The 25,536-nt window shown below is 35.9% G+C and overlaps 1 protein-coding gene across 1 annotated transcript; it reads right to left on the bottom strand.

The window, feature by feature from the left end:
* Nucleotides 1–660: 660 nt before the first annotated feature.
* Nucleotides 661–25,536, bottom strand: LOC110452679 (TPR and ankyrin repeat-containing protein 1-like). Its single transcript, XM_021501329.1, has 13 exons — nucleotides 25,412–25,536; nucleotides 24,964–25,305; nucleotides 24,573–24,845; nucleotides 24,272–24,322; nucleotides 22,460–23,267; nucleotides 21,560–21,750; nucleotides 19,856–21,142; nucleotides 19,246–19,348; nucleotides 10,914–11,129; nucleotides 8,890–9,203; nucleotides 7,173–7,340; nucleotides 6,671–6,899; nucleotides 661–4,982 (listed from the first exon to the last, which is right to left on the bottom strand). The coding sequence occupies exons 1-13, from the start codon at nucleotides 25,523–25,525 to the stop codon at nucleotides 2,950–2,952; spliced, it is 6,129 nt and encodes a 2,042-aa protein (XP_021357004.1). The 5' UTR covers nucleotides 25,526–25,536; the 3' UTR covers nucleotides 661–2,949.

Genomic DNA, 25,536 nt, shown 5'->3' with positions numbered 1-25,536 from the left:
CAAGTGTATGCATACCTGTATATTTATACAATACATATATCTACAAGTAATTCCAGACATGCATCTTTATACATCTACAATTATATGCATACATATAGTTTTATATATTACACTTACAAGAAAAATTATAAAATACATCTGTCAACAAGTATTTAAATATTTGTATCTTTTTTACATGTATCTGCAAGTAAATTCACACACCAATAATGGATACATCAATCTGCAAGAATATACATGTAAGTTTTTACATTCATGTCCCCATAAAGAAAAATATTAGTAGCTAAATACAACATACATATTTAAATAAAATACAGAATAACATACATATAGGATCTTACATGAGTTTCCATTTCAAATGAGATTTATGAAACGAATCCAAGATGTTTTCCATTTAGCCCCTTGCGAGCTAAAATGAAACATTCGTGGCATATTGGATGGGTTAATATTCAATGGATAACACAGTACATTATATGACGAAGAATATTATAAGTATATCAATAAAAAACAAAATAACATACAAATATATACATAAATGTTTCCATAAAGAATAATATAAGTTTCTATATACAGGTACAATATATTATTTAAAAAATACAAAATAACACACAAATATATACATACATGTTTCCATAAAGAAGAATATACGTTTTGATATACAGGTACAATATACAAATAAAAGGAAAAAGAAAAATTAACATACAAGTATATGCAAACATGTTTCCATAAATAATAATATACGTTTCTATTTACAGGTACAGTATACAGATTATAAAAAAAGGTCTGGATTAACATTCGCATGACCGCCAGAATCTATACCCGAAAATGGTTGATTCAAAAACAGACAACCCGGGTTTTCCGCATAAACGAACAGGCCCTCATATCTATAAACAATATATAGATTTTAATAAAATACAAAATAACATTTACGTATATACAAACATGTTTCCATAAAGAATGATAAAGGTATTTATGCATCTACTCACTATAACAAGAAACGACACAACCCGGACTGTGAATGAAAAAGGCCACCCTCATAGAGGGTGACTAAATATTTATTTATGAAATTTGAGGAAATTTTCCGAATTAGAAATAAAGCATAAAAATACATACATATAATGTACTTGAAACTTTTAACTCTTGAGTACATATCATAAAAAACCAATGAAGGGTTAAAAAAAAACCGCCATATAGCATAAAATTACATACATATATTGTATATGAAACTTTTAACTCTTGAATACATACCATAAAAAACCAATGTTGGGTTAACAAAAAACCGCCAAATCATGAATAACACCTTAAGCCAGTAGTATTGTCCAGAAGAGGACAAAACGAAAGGGAGGTAGAGGGTGGGTATTTTGCAGAACAAATGTTATAACTTTACAGGATCGGATAGGTAACACAGCTTAAATCGAAGATGGTTGACTGATAGAGAGGTCTCAGCGTCCCCTTGACCTTAACTGACCAATTCAATCAGATGACCCTCAGCTGACCCGTGACCCTTCATCCTTAGGGGACTTCTGGCTATGACACAAGGGACATAACTCTTACTGTTATGCATAAGAAAAATCCACAAAAATTTGGAAAATATTCAAAATGATCTTGTTTAGTGTTTCCGATGCATAAATTAAGTTAATGGCTTAGCTGCCTTTTATGCATCTACTCACTATAACAAGAAACGACACAACACGGACTGTGAATGAAAAATGTCGCCCACCCTCATAGAGGGTGACTAAGTAGTTATTTATGAAATTTGAGGAAATTTTCCGAATTAGAAATATAGCATAAATTAACATACATATAATGTACATGAAACTTTTAACTCTTGAGTACATATCATAAAAAATCAATGTGGGGTTAACAAAAATCAACATTATAATAAACAACACAGATTTATTATTAATGCAATTACTTACAAATTATTGTTATATTCTATTACATCATCTATTGTCAGATAGCAGGTAAATACATAACGTCATATAACTTCTTGTTGACATTGTGACATCTCATGTCGGGCAAAAAGACAAAAAGCTTAGAAAGTATTGTTGAAAGTTAAACGACCTCCCATAAAACTCAAACACCTCTGTCAATAGCTAAATGCGAAGCTTCTTGACAACACTGATATTTTTGATTTTTGGTACCTATTTTTTTCCGGAAATAAATTTAAAACTGTTAGTACAGAATTGAGTTGCATAGCCATACTTCTCATGGCAAACCAATGACTGAAGAAATCCAACTTTAGGTTTTATCAAGAACTTTGACATTCTGACAGGGGCGTATGTGAATACAAGAAATGACAATTCTGGGTAAATATGTAATTTGCTGTTTTGTATATATTATAGGGTGAAATAAACAACATACAATTAAATCTCGTTAATCTGGAAAACTCAAAGTCATTCTTGGAAAGTGTTCCCCATAATTACTTGAAGTCGTTAAGCCAGAATTGAGCGTTCAGTTCAGGATGATGTTTATCGGAAACAAATGGTTCCATCTCTCATAAAACTACATTCAGTCCGTAATTGTTGTCTAGACCTCAAAAGAACTTTGTGTTAACTTTTCATGGACAGGCTCGCGTGTTTGTAGATGACAAAACTCTGGTGGTGTGACAGCAGACGTTATATACCTTTGTTAACGACTGCTCGTGTCCCAGTAAATGAATATTCTGGTAGTGTAAAACAGAAACTGACACCGGTTATATCATTTATCCGGAAATCTATCAATTTCAAGGAATTAAAAGGTCCAATCTATGTGAACTACCTTATTTTTAACCTGTGGTTGGAGCAGAGCGAGAGTTGCGTCCTCATGTTTAGGACCACAACGTTTAGCTAGTCTGTCTGTCTCCTTTGGTTGGAGCTGAGTTAGAGTCGCCTCCTCGTGTTTAGTATCGCGGCGTTCTTCTGATGTGTATGTCTCATTTGCTTGGTGCCGAACGAAGGGCGCTTCCTCATGTTAAATATTGGTGCTTTCTTTTGTGGTGTCTGTTTCCTGTGGTTGGAGCTGACTACGAGCCGCGTCTTCATGAAAAGTATCAGGGAGAATGTCGTTTAGGATTGTAAGTGGTTTTGACAGTACATTTCCCTTATAAAAACTATACGTATGAAGTTCTTCGCCACGTTCGAACAGGAGCCTTCTGAATAAATTGCCTACATCCAGGAGTCCTTTTGCTGTTTTCAATGTTTTTATGGCGTCCTTCAATCTTGGAGGAGCATCTGTGTGCAATTGAATTGAGCTTAACTGCCTGAGTAGTAGTTGCTCAGATGATGTTGTACCCATCCGTTCTATATTGCACATGCAAGTCAATGATAACATCCCCAGCCTCTCGGATACCTCAAAATCTGTATTTTCAGATGAAAATGCAGCATTCATCAGTTTATTTTTGTCGCCATCTTCACATAAGAACAAAGCAATGGCCTCTATCCTATTCTGTATGACATGGAGATTTAACTTCTTCCCTGTTCTCACAACAGCGTTAATGGTAGCCTTATTTTCTGAATCAAAGCTTGAATCAATGTAATGTGTGACATGGGTATATGAGTTTGGAAGGAGGAAGCTAATCTGATTATCGGCCTTTGCTGCCATATATGATGCAACAACCAAGAAATACTCCATCCACATAATCAAATAATTGCAGTCCGGTAGGACTTCCTGGTCGTAGCCTCTCAGCAACCTCAGGAACGCCGTGAATTTCACTAAAGCCTCCATAGGATCCATGTAGTATGATATGTTGTCATACGCTTCAACAAATCTAACGGCAAGACATCTAATAGGTTCGGGATGTATCAAAAATCCAAGATGTCGAATCTTGCCCAGAACTTTTTGTTTGTTTTCTTTCCTTGAAAGCTCATCGTTCAAATCCTGTTCAAACGTTTTCATCATCTCTTGTGGTTTCATGTCCAGTTTTAGATATTTCACCAGGAAATGAAGCTTCATGAATAGATTTGTACTTCGTTTCCTTTTCTTTTGAGTGATATAGTCATATTCAACCTTCAATGCCGTCATCAATCTTTCTTTAACAGTTCTTTTAGTCTTCCGTAAAACATCCGCTAAAGCGTACCATTCTTCTTTGCTAGAACGTTTTATGAACTGTTGTGGGAGGAGATGACGAAGGAAAGTAATGCATGGTTCTAATGAGGTTTCGATTGACTTTTTAGCTGTAATGCTGATTCCTCCAAGTGTTCCTGCAAGGTATCCGTCAAGCTCAATGTGTAACAGATCAGTCTCCAAAAGCTTCTTCAAGCATCCGCATCTTAAATGACTGTAGTGCGACTTGCTGCATGTTTGAAGATTTTCCACCCATTCTTTCATACTTGACCGTATTTTGGTGTACCATTCATGAGCCAATTCTTTTAAAACATTGCCGATGGCTTTTTTTACCTCTCTTTCATTTTCTGATTTGCACTTACGTTTTATTTCGGGACCAAGATGGTGTTGACAACTTTTTGTCAACAATAAACCATCAGTTGAGTATTCGTAACCAAAGTGACTACAGATCAATTTAATTGTCTGTGAGTCGTCCTTGGTTGAAGCTGTTTTTTCAAAAAGCTTGATCACGTCAAATAAAGTATGCATTTCTTCTACAACGGGGGAAATATTGCCTTGTGTCAAGTTTTTAAGCATCAGGTTTAGACAGTCTATTTGTCCGGCCTTGCAAGGTGGATCACATTGTTTAAAAGCACCAAGAGCCTTACTCAGAGCTGTTTCAACTTCCTTGGCTTTTCCTCCATTCAGTTCTGCTTTTAGCAAATATGCCTGTCCTTGCAACTTGCGGTTTGTTGTAATGACACTGAGCAGATCAAAAAGTTCCTGTATCCGATCAGAGGTTTGTGGCTTATCCAGTACTTGATGCTTGCATATCTCGCCTGTGATGTCACGGAGCAGGTACTGTGCGATGTTTTCTTTATTGCCTGATTCTCTGGCTATTGCTAATGCATCCTTTGACCTGCCTTTGGATAAGTACAGCCTGGATGCCTCCTCGTATTTCCCTGTACATAATTACAAAAAGTGCATCAAGTCAACGAATACAGATACATATCACACGCAATTAAGAACGGGGGAAATACATATGCATCACGCTAAATGAAAGACCAGATGAAAATAGTAATACTCAAGTATTGCATTTAACTAAAATTGGGATGACAGGCAATGACATATCTGGCCAGACCGAACCAATTCCCCAAATTTTGGGTGTTACGCCATCTAACGTTCTCTGCATCTTTCGAATATGTCATGACAACTCGAAGGCACGCATTTATCATTTATTTTTGGTTTAAGGTCAAATAAAAAAAATGAAAAATCGCTAGGCTGATACCTATCCTTCAAATATTTCATAGGAGCGAGACTCCATTTTCAGGTAAGTCAACCTAACCGTTATGCTGTAGCGAGATTCTTTTGATGTACATTAAATGATTAAGCTAGTCTACTTTTACCACCACAAGGTGGGGATACAGAGCTTTCTGTATCGTCATGGCATATTCCAGGCATACAGAGAAGGAAAGACAGTGTAACAAAGTGAATTGCTAGAATTGACCTCACCAATTCCTTCCCATCTTTTAATTCAACGCAAGAGCTATGGTTTGGCCTTATCCACCTTCATCTCACTATTTGAAAAGGCAGCAGTCTTGGGAATTTCATGCTTTCGCCTCATCCAATGCATCACTTTTAATTGTAACTTATGGATATAAGTTAGGTTTGCACACATAGTCTCTGGATACTAACTTCACATGACCATTTGTATAAGAATCATTCCACCTTTGAGGGGTTCACCAATGGATGGACCATTGCCTCAGAGTGATGGCTGGTCATTCTCATAAACTGTAGCAGACTAGTCATATGACTGGTCAGATAACCAAATTAGGTAATGGTGAAGTGATACGCCCAACGGAATGTATAGGTATTAGGTACATTGCTAGTCACTCTAAGCAATAGCAGCAGTGTTTAATAACTGCCGTCGCTCACACCACACTTCCATTTCAGGCGGGCTCTTGTACATAGGGTTATAGTCTGTCCAAACTGCAAAATTTTGCACTAGTCCAAGTGCACAAACACTGCCAGTTTGTCAAGAATTGAATCAAACACCCTTTCCCCATGGAGTAAGGTTGGATACATGGACGTCACTTCAAACATTCTTGGACTGAATTTGAAACAAGTCGTTATCCCTAAGTTAAGGCATCTCCATTAAAGCATTTACTTCATTGTGATGCATATTTTAAATTAAAATACGTAAAACCCCAGGGTATATACATAATGTACTCTTTACGTACGTTTTACATACTCATACACAGTCCAAACAAGCTGTCACACAACCAGGACAGCATGCTATAAAAAGTGAGTTAGTCTTACTAGTTACTCCTCTTAATATATGCTCATGCGCGGTTCGTCCCACCAAGCTGTTGGGCTAACAAGGTTAGCATGTATGAGGGTGAATACATTTTGCATACGAAGTTATCGTGTCACAAGTTATATAAGCGGAACGAGGCATCATTGAGGACATGCGCCCCTCAACTGAATTTGACATGTGGACTCTATGACATAGATGTGATAGCCTTTGAACCCTATTTTAGGCAGGATAAATTGAATTATAGTTAAATAACAAGCTAGAAAAATATATATGATTGTATAGGCCAAAGGAACTTTTAGTTAGAAAGTAAAGATGATATAATTTGGAACAAACCTTTTGTCTTCATCAGATCAACAGTCAAATCAATGTGATCCCACTGTAAAAGGACATTTCGATGTTCATCAAAACTTAAGTGTCCCATATGTTCCATCATCTTGTCATATTTGTGTTCTCGGTGGTATAATTCTGCACATTTAATTCTCAGGTCTTCCCAGTTGTATTGCTTACATGGGTGATGGTTCTTCATCAGCTGTGGAATTATTTTGTTTTCTGACTCCATTTCCTACAAAAATAAGATACAGCGATTACAATTAAGTATAAATAAAAACAAAATGAGCGAGGTCTGACATAAGTATACCACAACTCCCTCTTCTCCCAACCCGACTTTTTTTGTGTTCTTAAATCTTTTTCCTTGACCAATCACCACAAAAATCTATTAAGTGTGATTCAGTGACAGGAAATTGCCAATTACATTTTTTTTAAATGTATTGTTCGTGAGCCTCATACCTTTCCTAGTGTACTATAATTCATAAACTGGTGACTTTAAAAATCTTACCTTTAGCTGTTTGTCGTATCTAGAGACAACATCTAATGCCTTTTCATAGTGTCCAGATTCATACAATACTTTAACAGCAGTGTCAAACAAATGTGCCTTTTGGTAACAGTCGCTGCTTTTTACAGGGTTGTTGACACGCTTTTTGTAAATCTTAGCCGCTTCTTCAAACTACACAATTGAAAAAAATTAGTAATTCAGTGAAAATGACTTATTGAGGAGGTTTTTCCTGTAAGATATCTTTCTTTCTTAATACAAAATTGTTTACACGCATTTTGATCATCGTTTGGTAGATACGTGAAGTAAGACTGGACATTAGAAATGAAGAGATCATGTTAGAAAGAAAGATATCATGACTCTAATTTATGTTGTACAACATACAAAAAACGAGAATACCGTAATGTCAACAAAACCATAATTCGAACTCAAAATCGAAAACGAGACCAGGTGTTCCATAAGGGTAAGTGTAAAGTCCTCAGAGGACTGGGTAGTCACCACAAAACCACAAGGTACACTTATGAGTATGATAAAAAAGCAGCGACCCTCAAATCCTACTAAGGAATAGCGCAATTTCTTTCGATATCATGATGGCAACTTATCAATGATCTTCATCAACCTGCTTCATTGAAAACACAGAATACATAACGCATATCATGATCGTGATGAAATTTGGAGCAGGCCCTTGAAAACCAAAACAAATGTGACATGTAAACATCGTAGGATAGAAGAGCAAGATACCACTATTAGGAACGGAGAAGTTCATGATCAAAAACTTGCAATCGTCCCGCTTTTGCGAAGCTTAGTACAGTGTACAATAAAGTACAACGTTTTATTAACCGGCCATACTTTCAGGTTTTGGTTTATAAATAAAATGTTTAATGATATTTATTTAACTCTGGCTACTTCGGACTTTGTCTAATCTGTAAACCGGCCATATTTTCCGGCCCTAATTTGCTTTACGCAAGTAAAATTTACTTTCTGCACATTGGCGTCGGATCCCATTCTGGTGTTTTGAAAATGTTTATACAGTCCTTATTATATTCGTTTTTTCCTAGTAGAATAGTGGGCCCTCCATGAAATGATCTTAATCAGATCTATAATAGAATATCTTTTACCTTCTTTGCTCTATATTTTCCTCACAATTACTATTACCATGTCCCATGTTAGAAACCCTTACTTTTTATTTTCAAAAGTAAACGTACATAAATTAACCAATGGAAACCTATGTATCAAATTTAAGAAATAATACTCAAGTACTATCCTAGATATAGCGATAACAAACCTATAATGCCAAAATTCAAGATGGCCGCCGGCCGGTCATTTCGTTTATCTGATTAGCCTCAAAAGTAAACATGTACAAATTAATTAAGGGAAACCTATGTATCAAATTTGAGAAATATTACTCAAGTACTGTCCTAGATGATTATAGCGGTAACAAGCCTCTAATGTCAGAATTCAAGATGGTCGCCGGTATATTTGAAAATATTTGTCTAGTATTTCTTCGAAATAGATATAACAAAGCATAACTATCGAAATAAACATATAAAAAAAGATGAGAACGATCCCTTTAGTGCTTTACAGGACGACGGACTGGCGACGGTCCACGGACGACAGGCGGTTTGATAAAGATTGATTTTAGATTAAAAAATGGTGGTTTTTATTTCCTCTGGACAAGTATATGCCATATACAATAGGTAATAAATGCACCTTTCATTCCTACCTTGCCGATGTTGTCACAGTACTCAGCAGCTGCTTTAAAAGCACCGGCCTCCTCATAACACTCCATGGCTTCAGAATGAAAACCACATTTGCAGTATAGCTTTGCTGTTTGAAGAAACTTTGTTTTTCTGGACGCCTGGTCTCGCACATTTCGAGCAATAACCTCGCTGTGGCGGGCGTTAGCAATGTCAGCCGATTTAATGTCTCCTCCCTTTTTGAAACACTTGGCGGCTTCACGATATACCCTTGTTCTCATAAATTCCTTTCCACGTGCAAGCCATTCATCATTTTCACTCGCTGGTTCGTTGAAGTCATCTAATCGATAGAAATTCGTTTGGTTAAGCTACAGTTTTTAACCTGTGTTGGTGTGCTGTACAATGATAAGTAAACAATATTTTCTAAATAGGCCAAAAGTAGTTAAAGTCAAAGGTTCAGCCTTTTAAAGGATAGGATGAACATAACACAGGTAAAGTATGACAAACATTAATGACACTTCTAGGACTCATTTGTGAGGTAAGGGGTCATAAATGTGTACATCCAAATCGGTTTAAAGTACTGTTGAAACCGAAGGGAAGGTTCGTTAAACCCCTAGATTGCATGAAAATCATAACAAAATCTATACTACTTGTAAATTTAAATAAATAATCAGTAAAGTGTGAATATTATGAACCATGCCAATGAATGAGCAGAGATAGATGTGGTCATCACAGTTACATCAAATCTCGAGGACAAAGAAATCCACTAGCAGCGTCGATCGCCTTGTATATATTCAAATATGAACGAAACGCAAACACTATCTTGCACTTGTGAAATTCGTTAAAAGATACAATATTCCAAACATTTACCCAAAAAAGGGGTTATATAAGGTCATTGCCATCCTTATATATTTCTATATTTTACAGATTTTCAGCGAGTCAGACGGGGCCGCTTTGGCCAAATGGTAAAGGCGTCTGATATACTGCTACAACTAGCCCTCAACCACTGGGTCACAGGTCCGAGGCCTACGTGAAGCAGTCGCCAGTAACTGGCCGTAGGTCGGTGATTTTTCTCCGGGAACTCCGGCTTTCCTCCAACACCAAAACCTGGTGCGTCCTTAAATGACCCTAGCTGTTAATAGGACGTTAAACACAAACCAACCAAAATTCAGCGAGTCAGAAATAATGACCTTGTAAATCAATTTTACCTTTGACCCTAATGTGACCTTGACCATAGGGACGCACAGCCATTAGTGGTATGTCACACACTGCCTTGTCATCCTATACTTATATACATGTATCTAAAATTTCATTGAGGAATTCAGCAAATCGAAAGTCATGGCCTGCACGATGAATTTTATCTTAGTTCTCAATATGACTTTGAACTAAGGCGTACAGACCAATTAGTGATATACGTAAGATCGCCTTGCCATTCTACTTGTATCCCTTAAATGTCGTGAAGGGTTTTCAGCAAGCCTGGGTGATGAATTTGACCATAAATATTGCAATGTGGCCTTATCCTTAGTACTATACACACAAATGTGCTACGCAACACATCGCCTTTTCTTCTTTTATATATTTCCATATTTTTCATTGATCTTTCCTACAGGACTCCAACGTTATGGCCTGGGCAATAAATTTGAAATTTGACCTCAAGGTGACCTTTACATTAGTCGTATAAGAACAAAAATACCACGCGTCTCACCACTTCGCCATCAAATATCTACAATTGTATTCCTAAAAGTTCATTATTTTCAAGCATTCCGAAATCTTGGCGAGGACAGTTATTTTGACTTTTTACCTAATTGTGAACTTGACGTCGAGCGCACGGACCTAGTTATGGTGTGAGACAAACCACCTTGTCATTATATTTATATCCGTGGAATTCCACGATTATCTTCAGTGAGTCAAATGTTATGGCCCGGACAAATATATTTATTCGATTCTTTTACGAGTTTAAATATTTGTCAGTAGCCGAGAAAGGATTTACGTTGTTAGGCATATAAAGTTAAATGATGTTAAAGGAAAAAATCATAATAAATGTAGGTACCCTTTGTGAAACGTTCGGTTTTCACACTGACGAGATTGCGAGCCTTGAAGTAGTCGAACATGGGACGGCGATTCTCCTCGTCCTCGTCAAAGATCCACACCTTGACGCGAGCTCGGGTCACCGCGGTGTACAACAACTTGAGTTCGGAGTTAAGTACCTTGTGGAGTTTCGGGTCAAATTTCAGAGCTCGAGGCCTGTCCTTCCTATGCAGCTTACCTAGAAAAATTGTCAGAAAAATCAACCACCAAAAACATCGGCATGCCAACAGTATACGAAAAATGTACCCTTCTATGCCCCGCCCCCACATAGCAACCAAAGTCGCGTGACTACATACTCCTACATCAAATGTAAACAAGCCAGAGTGAACTTGTGCCCCTGGCGATGGCGGCAGCGACTGTTGCAGGGCTCGGGAACATTCCCGATGATTTTTGTATGGGATACATTCAAGATGCAAACATTTCCGAAAAATGATTATCCAATGGAACTATTTATTTTAGAGAGGGGTAGGTCCACAACCTAAATATAACAAAAAATGATGCTCAAGCGGAGGTGGCAATCGGAGGGAGATGCTACCGAAGCATGAGAAAGGGAGATAAGCCACACATTGTTAACATTACAGTAAGCTTAACAAAGAAATGTGTTAAAGACGCATACTGTTCGTGTACAGCTTGGGAATTATCCAGTTTGTGTTTCTCAAATTCCGTTTTTCTTTTCTTTCTCTTTTAATTAAACGGTTGTTTAAAATAGCATGCATTCATGTAAGTTGGTTTCCTTTTTCAGACGTTTTTTTTAAACAGCGGTATCCGCGGCTCCATACTAGTCAACTCACCCTATTTAGGAGGGAGACTCAAGTATGACAAGTTGGTGTTAAACTGGTTATGTGTGTTCGTACCTATAGCAATATGAGCATATATGAACCCACCTATACATATGCATGTACCCTAAACTACAGACTGTAGTGTAGGCCTAACGTACAATCATGGCAGTCAACGAGTCATTCAAAATGTAAATATTATATAACAAAAAGTTGACATTGATAACGTTAACAGTCATCTGTTGCTGTACTATGTGATTAAATCCATATAAAAACAAGGGAGTAGGCCCTATTCGAAACATTTGTTCATAAAGGTACTGTTTGCAATGAACAAATAAAAAGTCTAAAACAATACAGTCACATTAATTATATTTAATTATTCTTTTAATGCACTCATCCTAGTTCTGCAAATGAAGTGAATAAAGCTTACATAAAGGCATAAATAAACATTAATCCAAGTTGTCCTACCTTCCCTCCCTTTTGTCCTTTTGTGACAAAACATTAATTCTGTGTTGATAACAAATCATCAGTTCATTAATACCCCAATGCCCCACTCCCAAAATTATATAGAATTACCCCTTCCACATTCTTCAATATCTAAGATCTGATGTGCAGCAGGCCAAGTTTGCGAGTTTATTCCATCTGCGCCAGGTTCTTGAGACCTTACAACGTTTCACGGTCTGCCAGAGGTTCGCATCCTGTTCTGCAAATCCTGTTTTGCCATTGAAATAAACCAACCCCATTTCAACATAGCTTTCATATTACCGACAAATATATTCGAGGCACTAGCATCATTATAATTAGCACAAGTGTTTAGACAAATGTTAACAATTAAAAATGTTGTTTCTTCTTTAAATTTACTTTTTTGTCTTCATTATATTCATGTTTATTAACGCCAAATGTATTAACCCAGCATTTTATATTAATGATTTTACAAAATCACAAAAATATTTATTCTATTTCAAAATCTGCAGTTCTGAAATTTCAATATTTCTTTGATAAAAAATCAATCGCAAATGTTCAAAATTTCAACGATCACATAATACTGATAGTGCTGTCAGCTCAGTTCAGTGACTTCTTCATATACACAAGTCTATTTAGTAAATGCTTAAAAATGCTTGATATTCAAATATTAAATTTAATATTAATTGCATGAAATATGTAATTATTATAGACATTCTCATGTTGTCGGCCTCGACGAAACCATTCAACAAGGAAAACTTCTTGGAATAACTGATTGACCTGCTGAGCAAGCATGCACCAGTATTCCTCAGACATGGCACATTCCCCGGGGAAATAAAATTAAGCCAGTGTCGGTGAACCAAGTAGTGGTTGTCAAAGCAAAAGATAATCACAAAAAGCTGCCAATCATCCCACAAGTTGTCAAATCTGACAGCTACTGATCAATGGCTATTTTACAAAATATATGAATAAGAAATTCAGTGCCTTACATGCATATATATATTTAGTTAAAATTTACATTTTACCAGGATAAAAATAATGCTATAAGTAATTAAAGTTAAAGTATTAAAAGTATCAACTATACCTCCATTCAAAACATCACCTGGGTATATTTCAACATATCAAAAAGTTGTGATAACTTGAATCTTAAACAAAGCTTTTTGTACTTTAAATCATACACAAAGTTCACAAGTACGTGTGACTATTGATGCAGGTTTCTGAATCTTACTGAACAACACAAACAAATTCTGAAGTGTGTAAAGGGTGCACCGATATCCAACCTTAATTTGAATCAACTCCAGTTGTGTTCTTTTACCCAGGCCCTGTGCTACTAGGATCAGTATTGGGTTATCAGGTATGTATTCTCGAGTCTGCTTTTAATATTACCTACTTGGATACTATTTTGACTTCAAAACTGGATTTTGCCACAGAGTTAGTAAACAGCATACATTCCATACCTTATTTATTGATTCGAAAACACTAGTTGGAATCAAGTCCGAAACAATACTGAAGGTCCTTATTCTGCGAATAGCTCTCTCAACATGAATCCTATGCTGGACTATGGTCTGTGTTTGGTTGACATCTGAAGTTTGCTCAATTCATCTATTACGGTAAATCCTTTATCAGCCATTACTGCATCACCTTCTTCATCAATCAGTTGCTGCAATAATGTGTAAAATCCACTCTGTGATGTTATTTCCTTATCAAACAAAGATCCGGTAAATAATTAACTCACATATATCAAATTATCCGTTGGTTCACAAGCTACAAGTGCCTTCAAAGTAGTAGAGGATTTGTAATCGGAGTACATCTGTGACTGTAGTTTTAATGATGATGGCTTCCGTGTTTTCAACTCTGTACAGTCAATTATTACAATAGAATTTGGGAATTCCTGCCTAAAATTGGCGGGCATGTTGCTGATGATATCATTACGATGCGGCCAAATAGGTGTTTCCTATTATGGTGTTGTAGGGCCTCAATAGTAAGAAAGTCAAGTTGGGCCTGGAATGTTGAGTATTTGAATCCTGTATAATATTTCAATAATCCTTGAATCTGTGATTCCTGTTTTAAAATCTCCTGAACAGTCAGTGGTTTGGGTTTGTCATCACTTACAGGATTTCCCAATGTAGCTTGTTGTTGTTCATAACACACTCTGTACTCATTCATTAAGGTTTCAGACTGATGAACCTGTTGTTGTAGCCTTTTGATTTCAGCTGCAGCTGATAGCATTTCCAAAGATGTTCCTGAAAAAAATTCAATAATTCAAATCAAATACAGCTGATTTTATTTTATTTTCAGTCTCAAAAGAATGACATTGCCTTTAACAATGACAATGGTACCAAGCTGTTGTGGAGACAACCCTGTAATGTTGGAAAAGGCAACACGGTTCCAAAGTACCAACACCCTATGGAACAGACTCCGAGAGTAAAGACTTACAGCATGTCAGATGTTCAAAAAGAAAGGTCCTACTGATGCTTTTCTAAGAGATTTATTTCCAACAAAGTCATTCTCTTCTGTAGCAACAGATTATTATTTTTTAAGGGAAAAAATTGCCTGCGAAAAATATGTCTGTCAAAAGTCTGTCCAAAACATACATTTCCATGATTGTGGGTTAGTGATAAACAATGAATTTACCCATCTAGCCGCCACACCTGATGGTAAAGTATGTGACAAAGGGGAGACTGGTGTTGTGGAAATAAAATGTCCCTTTGTAGCAGTCAAATGAGTATTTCTGAAGCTTGCAATGTAATCAAGAATTTTGTACTGATTTATGAAAATAATGTTGTAAAAATTAACAGAAAACATAACTACTATGATCAAATACAGGGACAACTGCTAGTCACATGTGCTCCATGGTGTGACATTGTTGTGTTCACAACAAAAGAACAGTTTGTTGAGAGAATTTATCCGGATATTCCATTTATAACCAAACTATTACTTCAGCTGTCATTTTTCTACAAGTATCATGCTCTGCCATACCTCAACATATCAGGTATACCACATATATTTACCATACCACAACAGATAAGGTATACCACATAGCTTTACTATACCTCAACAGATAAGGTATTCCACATATCTTTACATACCATAACAGATAATGTATACCACATAGCTTTACCATACCTCAACAGATAAGGTATACCACATAGCTTTCCCTAAATCACACCAACTGAGCAAACCCAATAATAATTCACACACATACTTTTATATTGCCACAATTTCACATCAGAACATGAAGCTTTTGCTATAAAGGTTTGCAATTCCTAGTGTTTAAAACTTGTATTAATTGATAATAGTTATACCTATATACAATGAAACCTGTCTAACCTAACACTCACTGGGGCATAACATACTTGTAAGATTACACAGAAATAGTCTGTCAATAGTCTAAATACACAGGTCATATACAATTATTTTCATAAAAGTGTCTGAATAGTCAGGGGTCGGACGAGACAGGCTTGCTTCACTGTATTGTAGTCCAGTTAAAACTGGTATTAAATATTTAATGAAAATCAATACAATTGAAATTGTACACAATAATACCATACATATTAATATTCTAGGACTATATACATATGAAGATTACATGCCAAATGAGTTTGATGTATATTGCATAGTTCAGTTTCTGGTTTCATAGATAAACTGATCGAGGTAAAATTATATTTTGGTATCTTGCAATTTTAAAAATTTATCTCAGCTTCGTACTAAAGCATATCTATACCTTGGACATCAATTTATACAAGATCATGTTCATGCTGTGGTGCTGCGACATGGCCAGTGCTGGAGTGTTAACTGGGACTGAAGAGGGCTGGGGATCCTCCATATCATAGCTCAGCTCAGTGCTGAGTCTGGAAATAATGAGGAAACTATTTTATTATGGGTTTTAAAGACTAAACAATTTAGGTGTAACCATAATTACTCAAAATATAATCTTAATGTATTCCTGTTTTGATATCACAACATTAAGACATGGAGAATGGGTTGAAAAAACACCAAAGAATCATTGGTTAGAAACTAGAAAGGGATACATCTTTCAATAAAATCGATCACTTACAGTAAAACTACATGAACAGTTGATTGATTATTATGCCCTGGATTAATTTATATAAAACACTCACTTTAGAATGTCTATTTGAATTTGTATGTATGTACACTTGACAATTTGGGAATAGCAATGTGTTCATCAAAATGTGTATAGAAATGGAACCAAGGTATAAGATGAGAAGTTGCCATTGATTATAACTACTGAAACAGTTAATTGATTATAGCTTATCTGATTCACTGCAACATATTTCCTGCCAGGAAAATGCTTTCTACTTGAAAAATCTATAGCACTGAAAAACTGATCATTATACTGATACATAATATTCATTATAAGAGCAGAATATTCTTAGCAGTTTTCTTGGTAAAAATAACTCGCCCAACAAAATGCCTGAGTCTCCAATGAAGACGGAACTTTTTTGTTTCTCCTCAACTAGCTGGTAAATGATCAGGATATTCTTCAGATGGTCCTAATTAACTCATAAAATGCTGAAACAAACCAGAAGTATGTATGACTTGTAAAATCAGAATGTAACGGGAGGTGTGGCTTTATAAACATAACAAAATTAGATATATATCATGAACAGTATTATGACAAATTAATTGTTTCTTATTTGGATTGTTACACATTTTTCATGGATTGTTTTTATGTCATTTGCAACCATTATATCAATTACATAACATACAATTTTAGATAACAACCCTTCTGTGTATTTGTCTTTATCAAGATTACTGCCAGTACAATACTGTACTATTGAGTAATATTGTGCATACATGTATGTATCTAACAGATATGTAACACCAACCTCCTGTGATTTTTCTAAAAACAATATCGATATCGCATGATTGATTGCTCCCTGTACATGTCATGTAATCCCGTTATAGTCTAAAACAGTACAGCAAACAAGTATCTTCTACTTTCATTTTGTTGATAAAGGCGCATGTAATACAGCTGCATGCCTGGTAATGTAAACAACTAATGGGTCAACAAAATGTTGGTTTTATCAAAGTAAAAGATAACAATTGATATGAGTTTGCTGCTTGCACACCCGGAACTCTTTCTAGCGTATAAATTAAACCAGCAGAACACAAGAGTCTGTGCTGTGCTGTGCATGCCCCTGTATTTGATCGACAGCTCTTATGTTTACACAGTGTCATAAAAAGTTTTCCTTGAGACAAATTAAAATCATATGAATGAAATTGAGGATTATGTGATTATTGCCTATTTGTCAACCATATACTCTGCTTTACTACATTTTTTTTCTAATATCGGGATATAAACATACCTTTGAACAAACGAACTTGTGTATATCTATATTTGTTGCGTTGAGCTGCGAATGGGGTCGTCCACAAGCCTTCACCAATCTCAGGCATTTGCTATGTTGGTTTTAGGTTTTGGAAAGGGAATTAATGTCACATCGTTCTCCAATCTCTCTGCATATCGGCTGTCGCTGTTTCAGGTTCCCCAGGCGCACGTCTTCACCATTATTACACTGCCGTTCGTATTTACCTTCGTGTCAATGTCCGACAAAGTTGTCGGAGGTAATGGCCGACAATCGAACTCGCGCTCTGATTGGCTGAATTTGTATAGCAACAACGACGTGGAAGGGTGAATTGCTTTTATTAACCGTGCCGCAATCTGTATGAAAAACTGCGCGGTAGAAATTGAAGTAATCAATTTCATTAACAAGTATATTGGTATGAAAAGGTTTTAAATTCCAATTACTTTAATTTATGTCAAGTATAAAATTGCAAAGCTTTTTCGCGGCTGCATTGTTTTCTCACCAGGCGCAGTGTTGAAGCGACGTTAACGTTAATATAATGCATAGGCGAATTCATTAGATGTCACGATGGCAGAATCTAACGAATCGCGACAATGTGTTTAACTGGGTCAGTTACCTGGGGAACTGTTTCACAATAAACATGCATTCATCTTTAGTGATAAAGATCTAGTTCGTCACTTGGTTTCCTAAACGACATTATGATTCACTTATGAAGTAGAATTAACAAAATGTGATCGTAAAAGCAAAAGAACGAGTCTTTACGGCACTTAAGAAAACAACATTTAATTCCTTTTTGTTTTACATCTTTTACACGTTTCACACCCTAGATGTGGTATTATTGGAAAGACAAAAGGTTATGCTATTTAGCAAAAATAATATATAAATACCAGATTAATCCTGCTGATAAGAAACAAAAGAGCAAATGTTAGCGGCGCGGTATCTTTAATCGTTTATATATTTTGAGCGGCATGATCACTATATAAACAATTACTGAATAACGGATGATTTTGAGGTAGGTTTTTGTTTTATTTTTAGTGGTAGGTAGAGATAGCAATAAGTTCGTTTTATCGATATGCATCGTATTCGATCGGAGACGCCGTGATACTTTTGATCAAACATACCTCAGTGAGTTTTTTTTCTAAAAACACAAAACAAGCACACCGCTTATTTAACTCTTACGTTTAGGTTATGATTGACTTACATATGTGTTAAAAAATAACACTAATATACAGTATAGCGTTATGTATCTGATGTATCATGCCCAGAACAGTAACAAGTGTTCACCCTATCAAAGCACTTATCATGCATTGCACTGTTAAGGGAACCTTCAGAACTGCCATCGGTCTCAAAACAAATTTTAATGTGTAACAACTTCCGAAATCTGGCGTCCCAATGCAACAAAATATAACCATATGGCACTCTGGCACTATCGAGACAACGATTTTCTTAAAAAAAATACAGAATCAGAGAAGGATATATATATATTTATGTTTTGTATTTATGTCATGTTTGCAGGTTGACGCATCTGCAATGTAATGAATATATGAGCTGACAGAGGATTCGCTAAGAGGAAACAAATAAAATATGTAGGAGGGTCTCAATCTTATTAAACAACGTGTTACTGAAAACAATCAATTATATCGAATCATCAGTGAAGATGAACGTCTGCGATAGATATTTATTTAACAAAATACGTTTCTCTCATTCTGATGAACATAACATTATTTACCTTCATCCAGTTCATACACGCCCGTCCGTGAGTTGGTCGTGTCTGTGTCATTCGGTGTCAATTCGGTGAGCAAACTTGTCACCGCTCGCCACTCTTTCGACGCCTTAAAAATAAAAACATGCTGTCATTTTTTCGGTTTTGTATTTGTATCTAGGGTGTAAGAGGGAGTATAAATATCAGATAGGTTTACTATTTACATATGGTATCTAGTTATTGTTCCTTCCGCAAACATTTCATTCCTCAAAAATATGTCATTTGAACATGAATATTAAAACAAATCAGATTATTGACAATATGCAGAATTTTTCTTCAAAATCTTAAGAAGGGATTAAATGTAAAGTATTTTGTGTATGGAAATATAAACGTTATTTACAATTAACTGAGGGCAAAACTATTCAGGAATGTACTAATTACCAACACCTGTGCAATTCTAAAGTGTACGATAATGTGAATATGAAGGGACACAAATATACATAATATGGTAGCATAAATAATAATTCCTACTTTTACGTACATAAATACATACTGTAGTGGTATATATACTAAATCTTATTATGCCTGACGAGATCGATCCTATCTAATCCGCCAAGATTATATTGAAAGATATTACCTGGGAAAATTTAAAGAAGTTGAAGAGAAATATGTTGTTGAATTCGAGGCCTTTTGATTCATATATTGTCAGTGTTATGTTTTGCTGCAGCTGCCGTGGAAGCTGTTGTCGGGCTGTTTCGTTGATGACAAGGATGGCCTGATGTACTCCAAGTTCTATATCAGCTGTGTCTTCGGTCTCTTCTTTGTTGTCGGAAATGTGCCTGGCAAGATCAGAGAAGTTCGATGACTCAAGAAGTACTGGCAGGGGCCCCCCTTGAATCAGGCTTGTGTCCGCCTGCAGATGATCAAACGAGTCTGGAAATAGATGTGTCATAATGTCAAGTATACTTGATGCCAGAGAAAGGATACCATCATGGGACCGATAGCTATGAGTGAGTTGGTGCACTTTGCCTGGTACTTCAACTAGATACTTTCCTGGAACACCGTCGGCTTTCATTGCTTCCCTTATATTGAAAAACAAGGATTTGAGATCACAGAAACGGAACTCAATTCCGTGCATAACAGTTTGAGCAGTGTCACCAGTAAGAAACATCTGATTGGGATCCTGGCAAATCTTGATGAGAAGACAAAGTTCAGCTTGTGTAAAATCCTGTATTTCGTCGACAAACAACTGATGGATAGCCCAGGCCTTCACGTGTTGAGGTTGGAGGCGAGATTTGACCGAATTAATGATGTCACATTCATCAAAAAGATTCTTCTTGTCTGAAATTTTTTGATACTTTTGGAACAGATCATATATTTCATCTCTGTTCCCATCGAAGTTTGGCGCCCTCTTCCTCCCAACATCTAGATACCTTTCTCTGGACAGATAACCTTTTGGTTGTAACAGAGCTTCATATGACCCTTTGATGATAGAAATGAACTCCATCCAGACAAGTAATGGTTGGTATTTGCAGCCTGTTGCTATCTTTGGCCACACAATGTCGCAAAACACCTCATATGTCACCTCAGTTGTTAGCTTACTCGCCTCTTTAGATTTGGATGTTTCGTTTTGGACGACAATGCCTCCCTTTCGCATATGCTCAGTGATACCACTTATGCTGGAATCTTCTTCGAACAGCGACCTTTGTCTGCCTTTCAAAGATCCATTGCTTTCCCTCGCGTAGAAAAAATTTGGTCCGACAGAGGCATCCATCAAGATCAAAAGTTGCTCCAAAGTTAAAAACAATGGATACTGTGAATCACGAATGTCATCAAAGTGCCAGGGAAGTGGACTATCGTCGCAAAGACCAAATTTCTGGGCGATAGAGCTCCCGTGTTTCATTTCATTGAAATTCCTTTTCGCCTGAGAATTAAATTTAGGTTCAATTATTTCACATTCATTATCCAAATAACAAATTTTCTAACAGGATTTCAATTGCAATGAGTGTTCAACATAATTTCTTTAAACAAAAATAAATGATGATTATTCAAGATTTAAAACTATAGCGCAAAGCACACCTATGCTTTAAAGTATCTCTTTCACTTTTAATAAAAGTATTCAACATTTTTTATTTTTCCACTTTTGTTTTTTTTCAACGACATTGGCGTTATGGATTTATATATGAAACAATATTCAGTGTTAATAAAAACAAAATGACAAAATGCATTCCGAGCCATTTTACATAGCTGCTGTTGTCAAAAAAGGGAGTAAGCATATTATATAACACAGTGGAGTGGTATTATATCTGTAAAATCTCGTGTTACTGGTCATAGGCCTCACCTCACTACAAAGCAATCTATTTCTTGTCACGAAGATTTGATGAAGTCGATTATGTAGCAAAACTGAATCATCCAACATGTGTTGTTTATCATCTTCCGGTTCCGCTGACAAAGATTTACATGGATGTCTAACGTCTTTGTTCGAATCAGCTGCTTGATTATGTTCTCCGTGGCAATTTTCGGAACCACTCTCTACAATTATGAAAAATTCATAGTGAAAAGTTATTTTGATACGATACGTGGAATAATTTAAGCAGAGTACTTAATATTCTGCAGAGAATGTCGACAGATTTAACTTGTTTCCATTGCAGATAGCATATTGATTTTTTTATGTTCACACCCAATCGATTATTTATACAGTGTACTATTGTTGTAGTAAGAGTCGTAAAATGTACTGCTGCTTCATTATACTCCATACTCTTTACACAGGAACAACGAACGTTTGACATTAAGTCCTCGCTGAGGGAATATTTTTGTTACCCATCCTGACGAGCTGCATGTTTGTGATAAGGTAATGTAACTACCCTAATGTTTAAAATAAACATTAGATAGCTGCGTTAGCAGTCAATGAGTTACTTTCTGGACAAAACTATCCTTTATAGACAGATTCTTCTCCAGATATTGCAATATTATTATAAATTCTCAAGTACTTACTATATCCATTTTAAATACGAAGTTCACACGGATAAACTAGCATGGAACATTATTTACCCGATTTATTTACATTAAACACGAAACAAATAACCTACAACTTAAAAGTGAAAACACGCATGAAGTTAAACAGTTTTATTTACTAAATTTGGTTCCTAGGGTTGTAGAATGTTAATAGCATATCAAACTTTAATTTATGGGAAAGGAAAATTATTTTTACTTGTGAACAAATCACGGAAGGATAACAAACCTGGTTTCGCTAGTTCCGGTAGTTCACAGTGTATGCTCAAGTGAGCGATAAACTGATGCCACAATCGATACAAACAACACGTTGTCTTTCCTGTTCCGCTTCGTCCTATCAGTAAAATTGGAGCATCACTTTCTAGGTTAATGATAGAATGCTCAAGGTCAGTGATACGAAAAGGAAAGTCAACATTCAAGCTTGATTGTCTGCGAATATGATTTAACATGTCTGGAGAAAAAGTGTAAAATTTTACTATTTGGAATTCCTCATTTGCTTCCTTGACAGGTGGACGCACAACACCAATTTCGATTGAATCGGATCCAAAGTATGCAGGAAGAGTTCTTTGGAATGTACTTGGAGGTTTAGGATCCCGTTTGAAAACTTCTTGGTTCTCATTTTTCAAGGCACTACAAATATTGACAACATATTTGTGAATATCATCATGGTTGCTAACATAATTCCAGATACGAATAACTTCTGAGTACATATCCTCGCCAGAGGTTTTCTTGTTCCTATACTTTTGTCTTTCAGTATTTACGGTAGTGGCACTGAGTTTGGAAGAAAAGGTACTTGCTCTCTGCCAAATTAGTCTACAGCCTTTTCCGATTTTTGACTCGTATAGCTGCGTGTTTTTGGGTTTGTGGACGGAATGTAATTCCTTACAAATGCTCTGATGCCAGTCCCCTTTTGCAAGTTTGGAAATGGTCATTATAATTTTGTTTTTTATTGTAGAATTGATTTTACTTGTCATCGTCTTAACAAAGGATTTGGTACATTCAACTTCCCAGGGAAGATCATCGAGCTCCGACGATATCTAAACAAAGGAATAAATCACAGATTTAGGAAAAGTATTTAATACGTTTGAGTAAACGAATGATGCGTAATGTTTAAATATGTTTATTAAGAATTTAGACGAATTATATCATTTTTTGTTTCATTTAGATGATCCTGATCAATCAGTTTCAGGGATCATAGAAATCATCGTATTTATTTCAAACTTAAAGAATACATTCGTCATATGTTTGTACTTCGGTGGTTAACGGTTGTTGTATGCTACTGAATTCATGTGTAGTATATATTGCTCCATTTTACTGTCCTTTAGTATTCTATTTCAACCTGTCAGTTGCGTGGTGTACGACACTACCCGAACTAGTCATTTTACAGAACTTTCTGCTTCTACGTAATTTCAGTCAATATGTGTCATATGTATCTATTGACGAATGTTAACATTATAATTGGTGTTCCAGTATTTACTTTTTTTCAATTTTGAAAAACAATAAAGTGAAACTTTTAAATATCGAATTATTGTATTATATAACTTTGCTCTGCCGTTTCCTTTACATCTCGTCAAGATTAAGCTTGTTGATACGGGTAGATATAATTCTATATTGAGATGATTTAATAGGAAATTTTGTATGCAGATAAAATAGAAAAAAGTGACATCATCAACACAAGGGGCTCAATCTGAATGCAAATACTACATGAATACGTAAAGAACAACAATAGAACATGAGGAAATTACTGACGGCCAACAAGACCGGAAACGAAATGAGCTGCTCCGGCAGAGCAAATATTTCTTGAACCTCATATGGCATCCATTAAATCCAGGAAAATGCAAACACAATCAACAATCTAAGACACACTGAAGAAATCTTAAATCATGATAGACTAAAATATCATAAATAGACAATAATTAACTCGGTTTGTACCAAAGTCAATGTGTTGTTTGTCAACAGAACGCGTATTCTTGTTACATATTTAGAATAATGTTAAAATTCGCTGAAAGAAATGATATTTAAACTAATGAAAAATTAATACCTGATCCAGGAATGCATTTGAGGTTCGATCAGCTGGTTCATCTTGGTTCATCTGAAGTGAGACACATTTACTATTAAATACTTGAAAGCAACGTAGACAAATATTCAATAGTACTCACTTTTACATATATTTAGCTTTTCTTTACTGTTTGAATAACTGAGCGTCCTGGTAGGATTTCCAGCTATAAACGACATAAAAGGCACATGTTGCTATAATTTTACTTCTTAAAAATAATAGTTATACTTCAATATACTGAAATTAGACAAAATATATCTTTGTTTTAAAAAAATGCAATAACTACCGCAAGATTATCATCTTCATTTCCGCCATTCATGTGTTTTTTCGTAGCACAAATTGCCATTTCGTCATCATTATCGTTGCAATCTTCATCGTCATCTTCTTTCTCCGCTCCATCCATTGTCTCGTCTACTCTGACTTGTCTTCCTCTTTCCTTCTCTTGGTTATCTTCATCCTCTTGCATTTTGTGTATAAATGCAGATCCCGCATTCTGAACCTCACTCTTTGTTAAATTTGTTTCTTCTGAAGTTCGATCAAAACCTCTCTCCTGGCGCACCTAAAATGAAAGTATCATTATAATTTAATATGTTTAATGTGACATCACACAATATTTCATTCTATTTTATTTATTGTCAGTTCTTCATGTATAAACCTACCTGGTAAGCTTTACTTACATCATATGTTTCCTCAACGTCACGTTCCCCCATGATAACATCGTCCTCAGCCTCTTCCTTACATTCGGTATCTTTCAGCGTTCCCTTTGTATATGGCGTCATTAATACTACATCCCCATCCCTTTGTTCTTTTTCCTCCTTATCTGTCTCCTTTTCTGACACCTCGTCTTCCTTTGCCTCTTCCTTTCTTTGCAACTTCCCATCTCTTTTTCTCCCTTGTAGCAAATGCGCTTCCTTCTCTTCGTCCTCTTGCGGCACGTCCTTCTCCTTTGTCATTTCCTTACTTTCTTCAAACAGGTTGTCTTTATTTACAGAAAATGCAGCAACGGAAATCTGAGAAGACTATGTGCATAAAAGACAAGAATCATACTGTTTATACATATGTACAATTGGGTCAACACGAAACATTCATGCATAAAAAGAACTTAACAGTAAAATGTGTACGTACCTTCTTGTCTTCAATGGGGATCTTTGAGTCGAAAACAATTCTCTCGCTTTCATTGAAAGGAAATTCTTGTGTCGTTACTCGAAAATCCGTATCTGAAACCACTGTTTCATTCATGGCATTGTTGA

The sequence above is a fragment of the Mizuhopecten yessoensis genome, unplaced genomic scaffold, assembly GCF_002113885.1.
Source record: "Mizuhopecten yessoensis strain PY_sf001 unplaced genomic scaffold, ASM211388v2 scaffold6799, whole genome shotgun sequence".
Lineage (NCBI taxonomy): Eukaryota > Metazoa > Mollusca > Bivalvia > Pectinida > Pectinidae > Mizuhopecten > Mizuhopecten yessoensis.
This window is presented reverse-complemented; position numbering and strand designations above follow the sequence as displayed.

Coding starts and splice junctions, on each gene's coding strand:
- LOC110452679 (XM_021501329.1), bottom strand. CDS start 25,525: ATGAATGAAACAGTGGTTTCAGATACGGATTTTCGAGTAACGACACAA. Junction 25,306..25,411: donor TCCCCATTGAAGACAAGAAG/GTACGTACACAT, acceptor TTATGCACATAG/TCTTCTCAGATTTCCGTTGC. Junction 11,130..19,245: donor CGTGTATGAACTGGATGAAG/GTAAATAATGTT, acceptor CAATTTTTCTAG/GTAAGCTGCATAGGAAGGAC.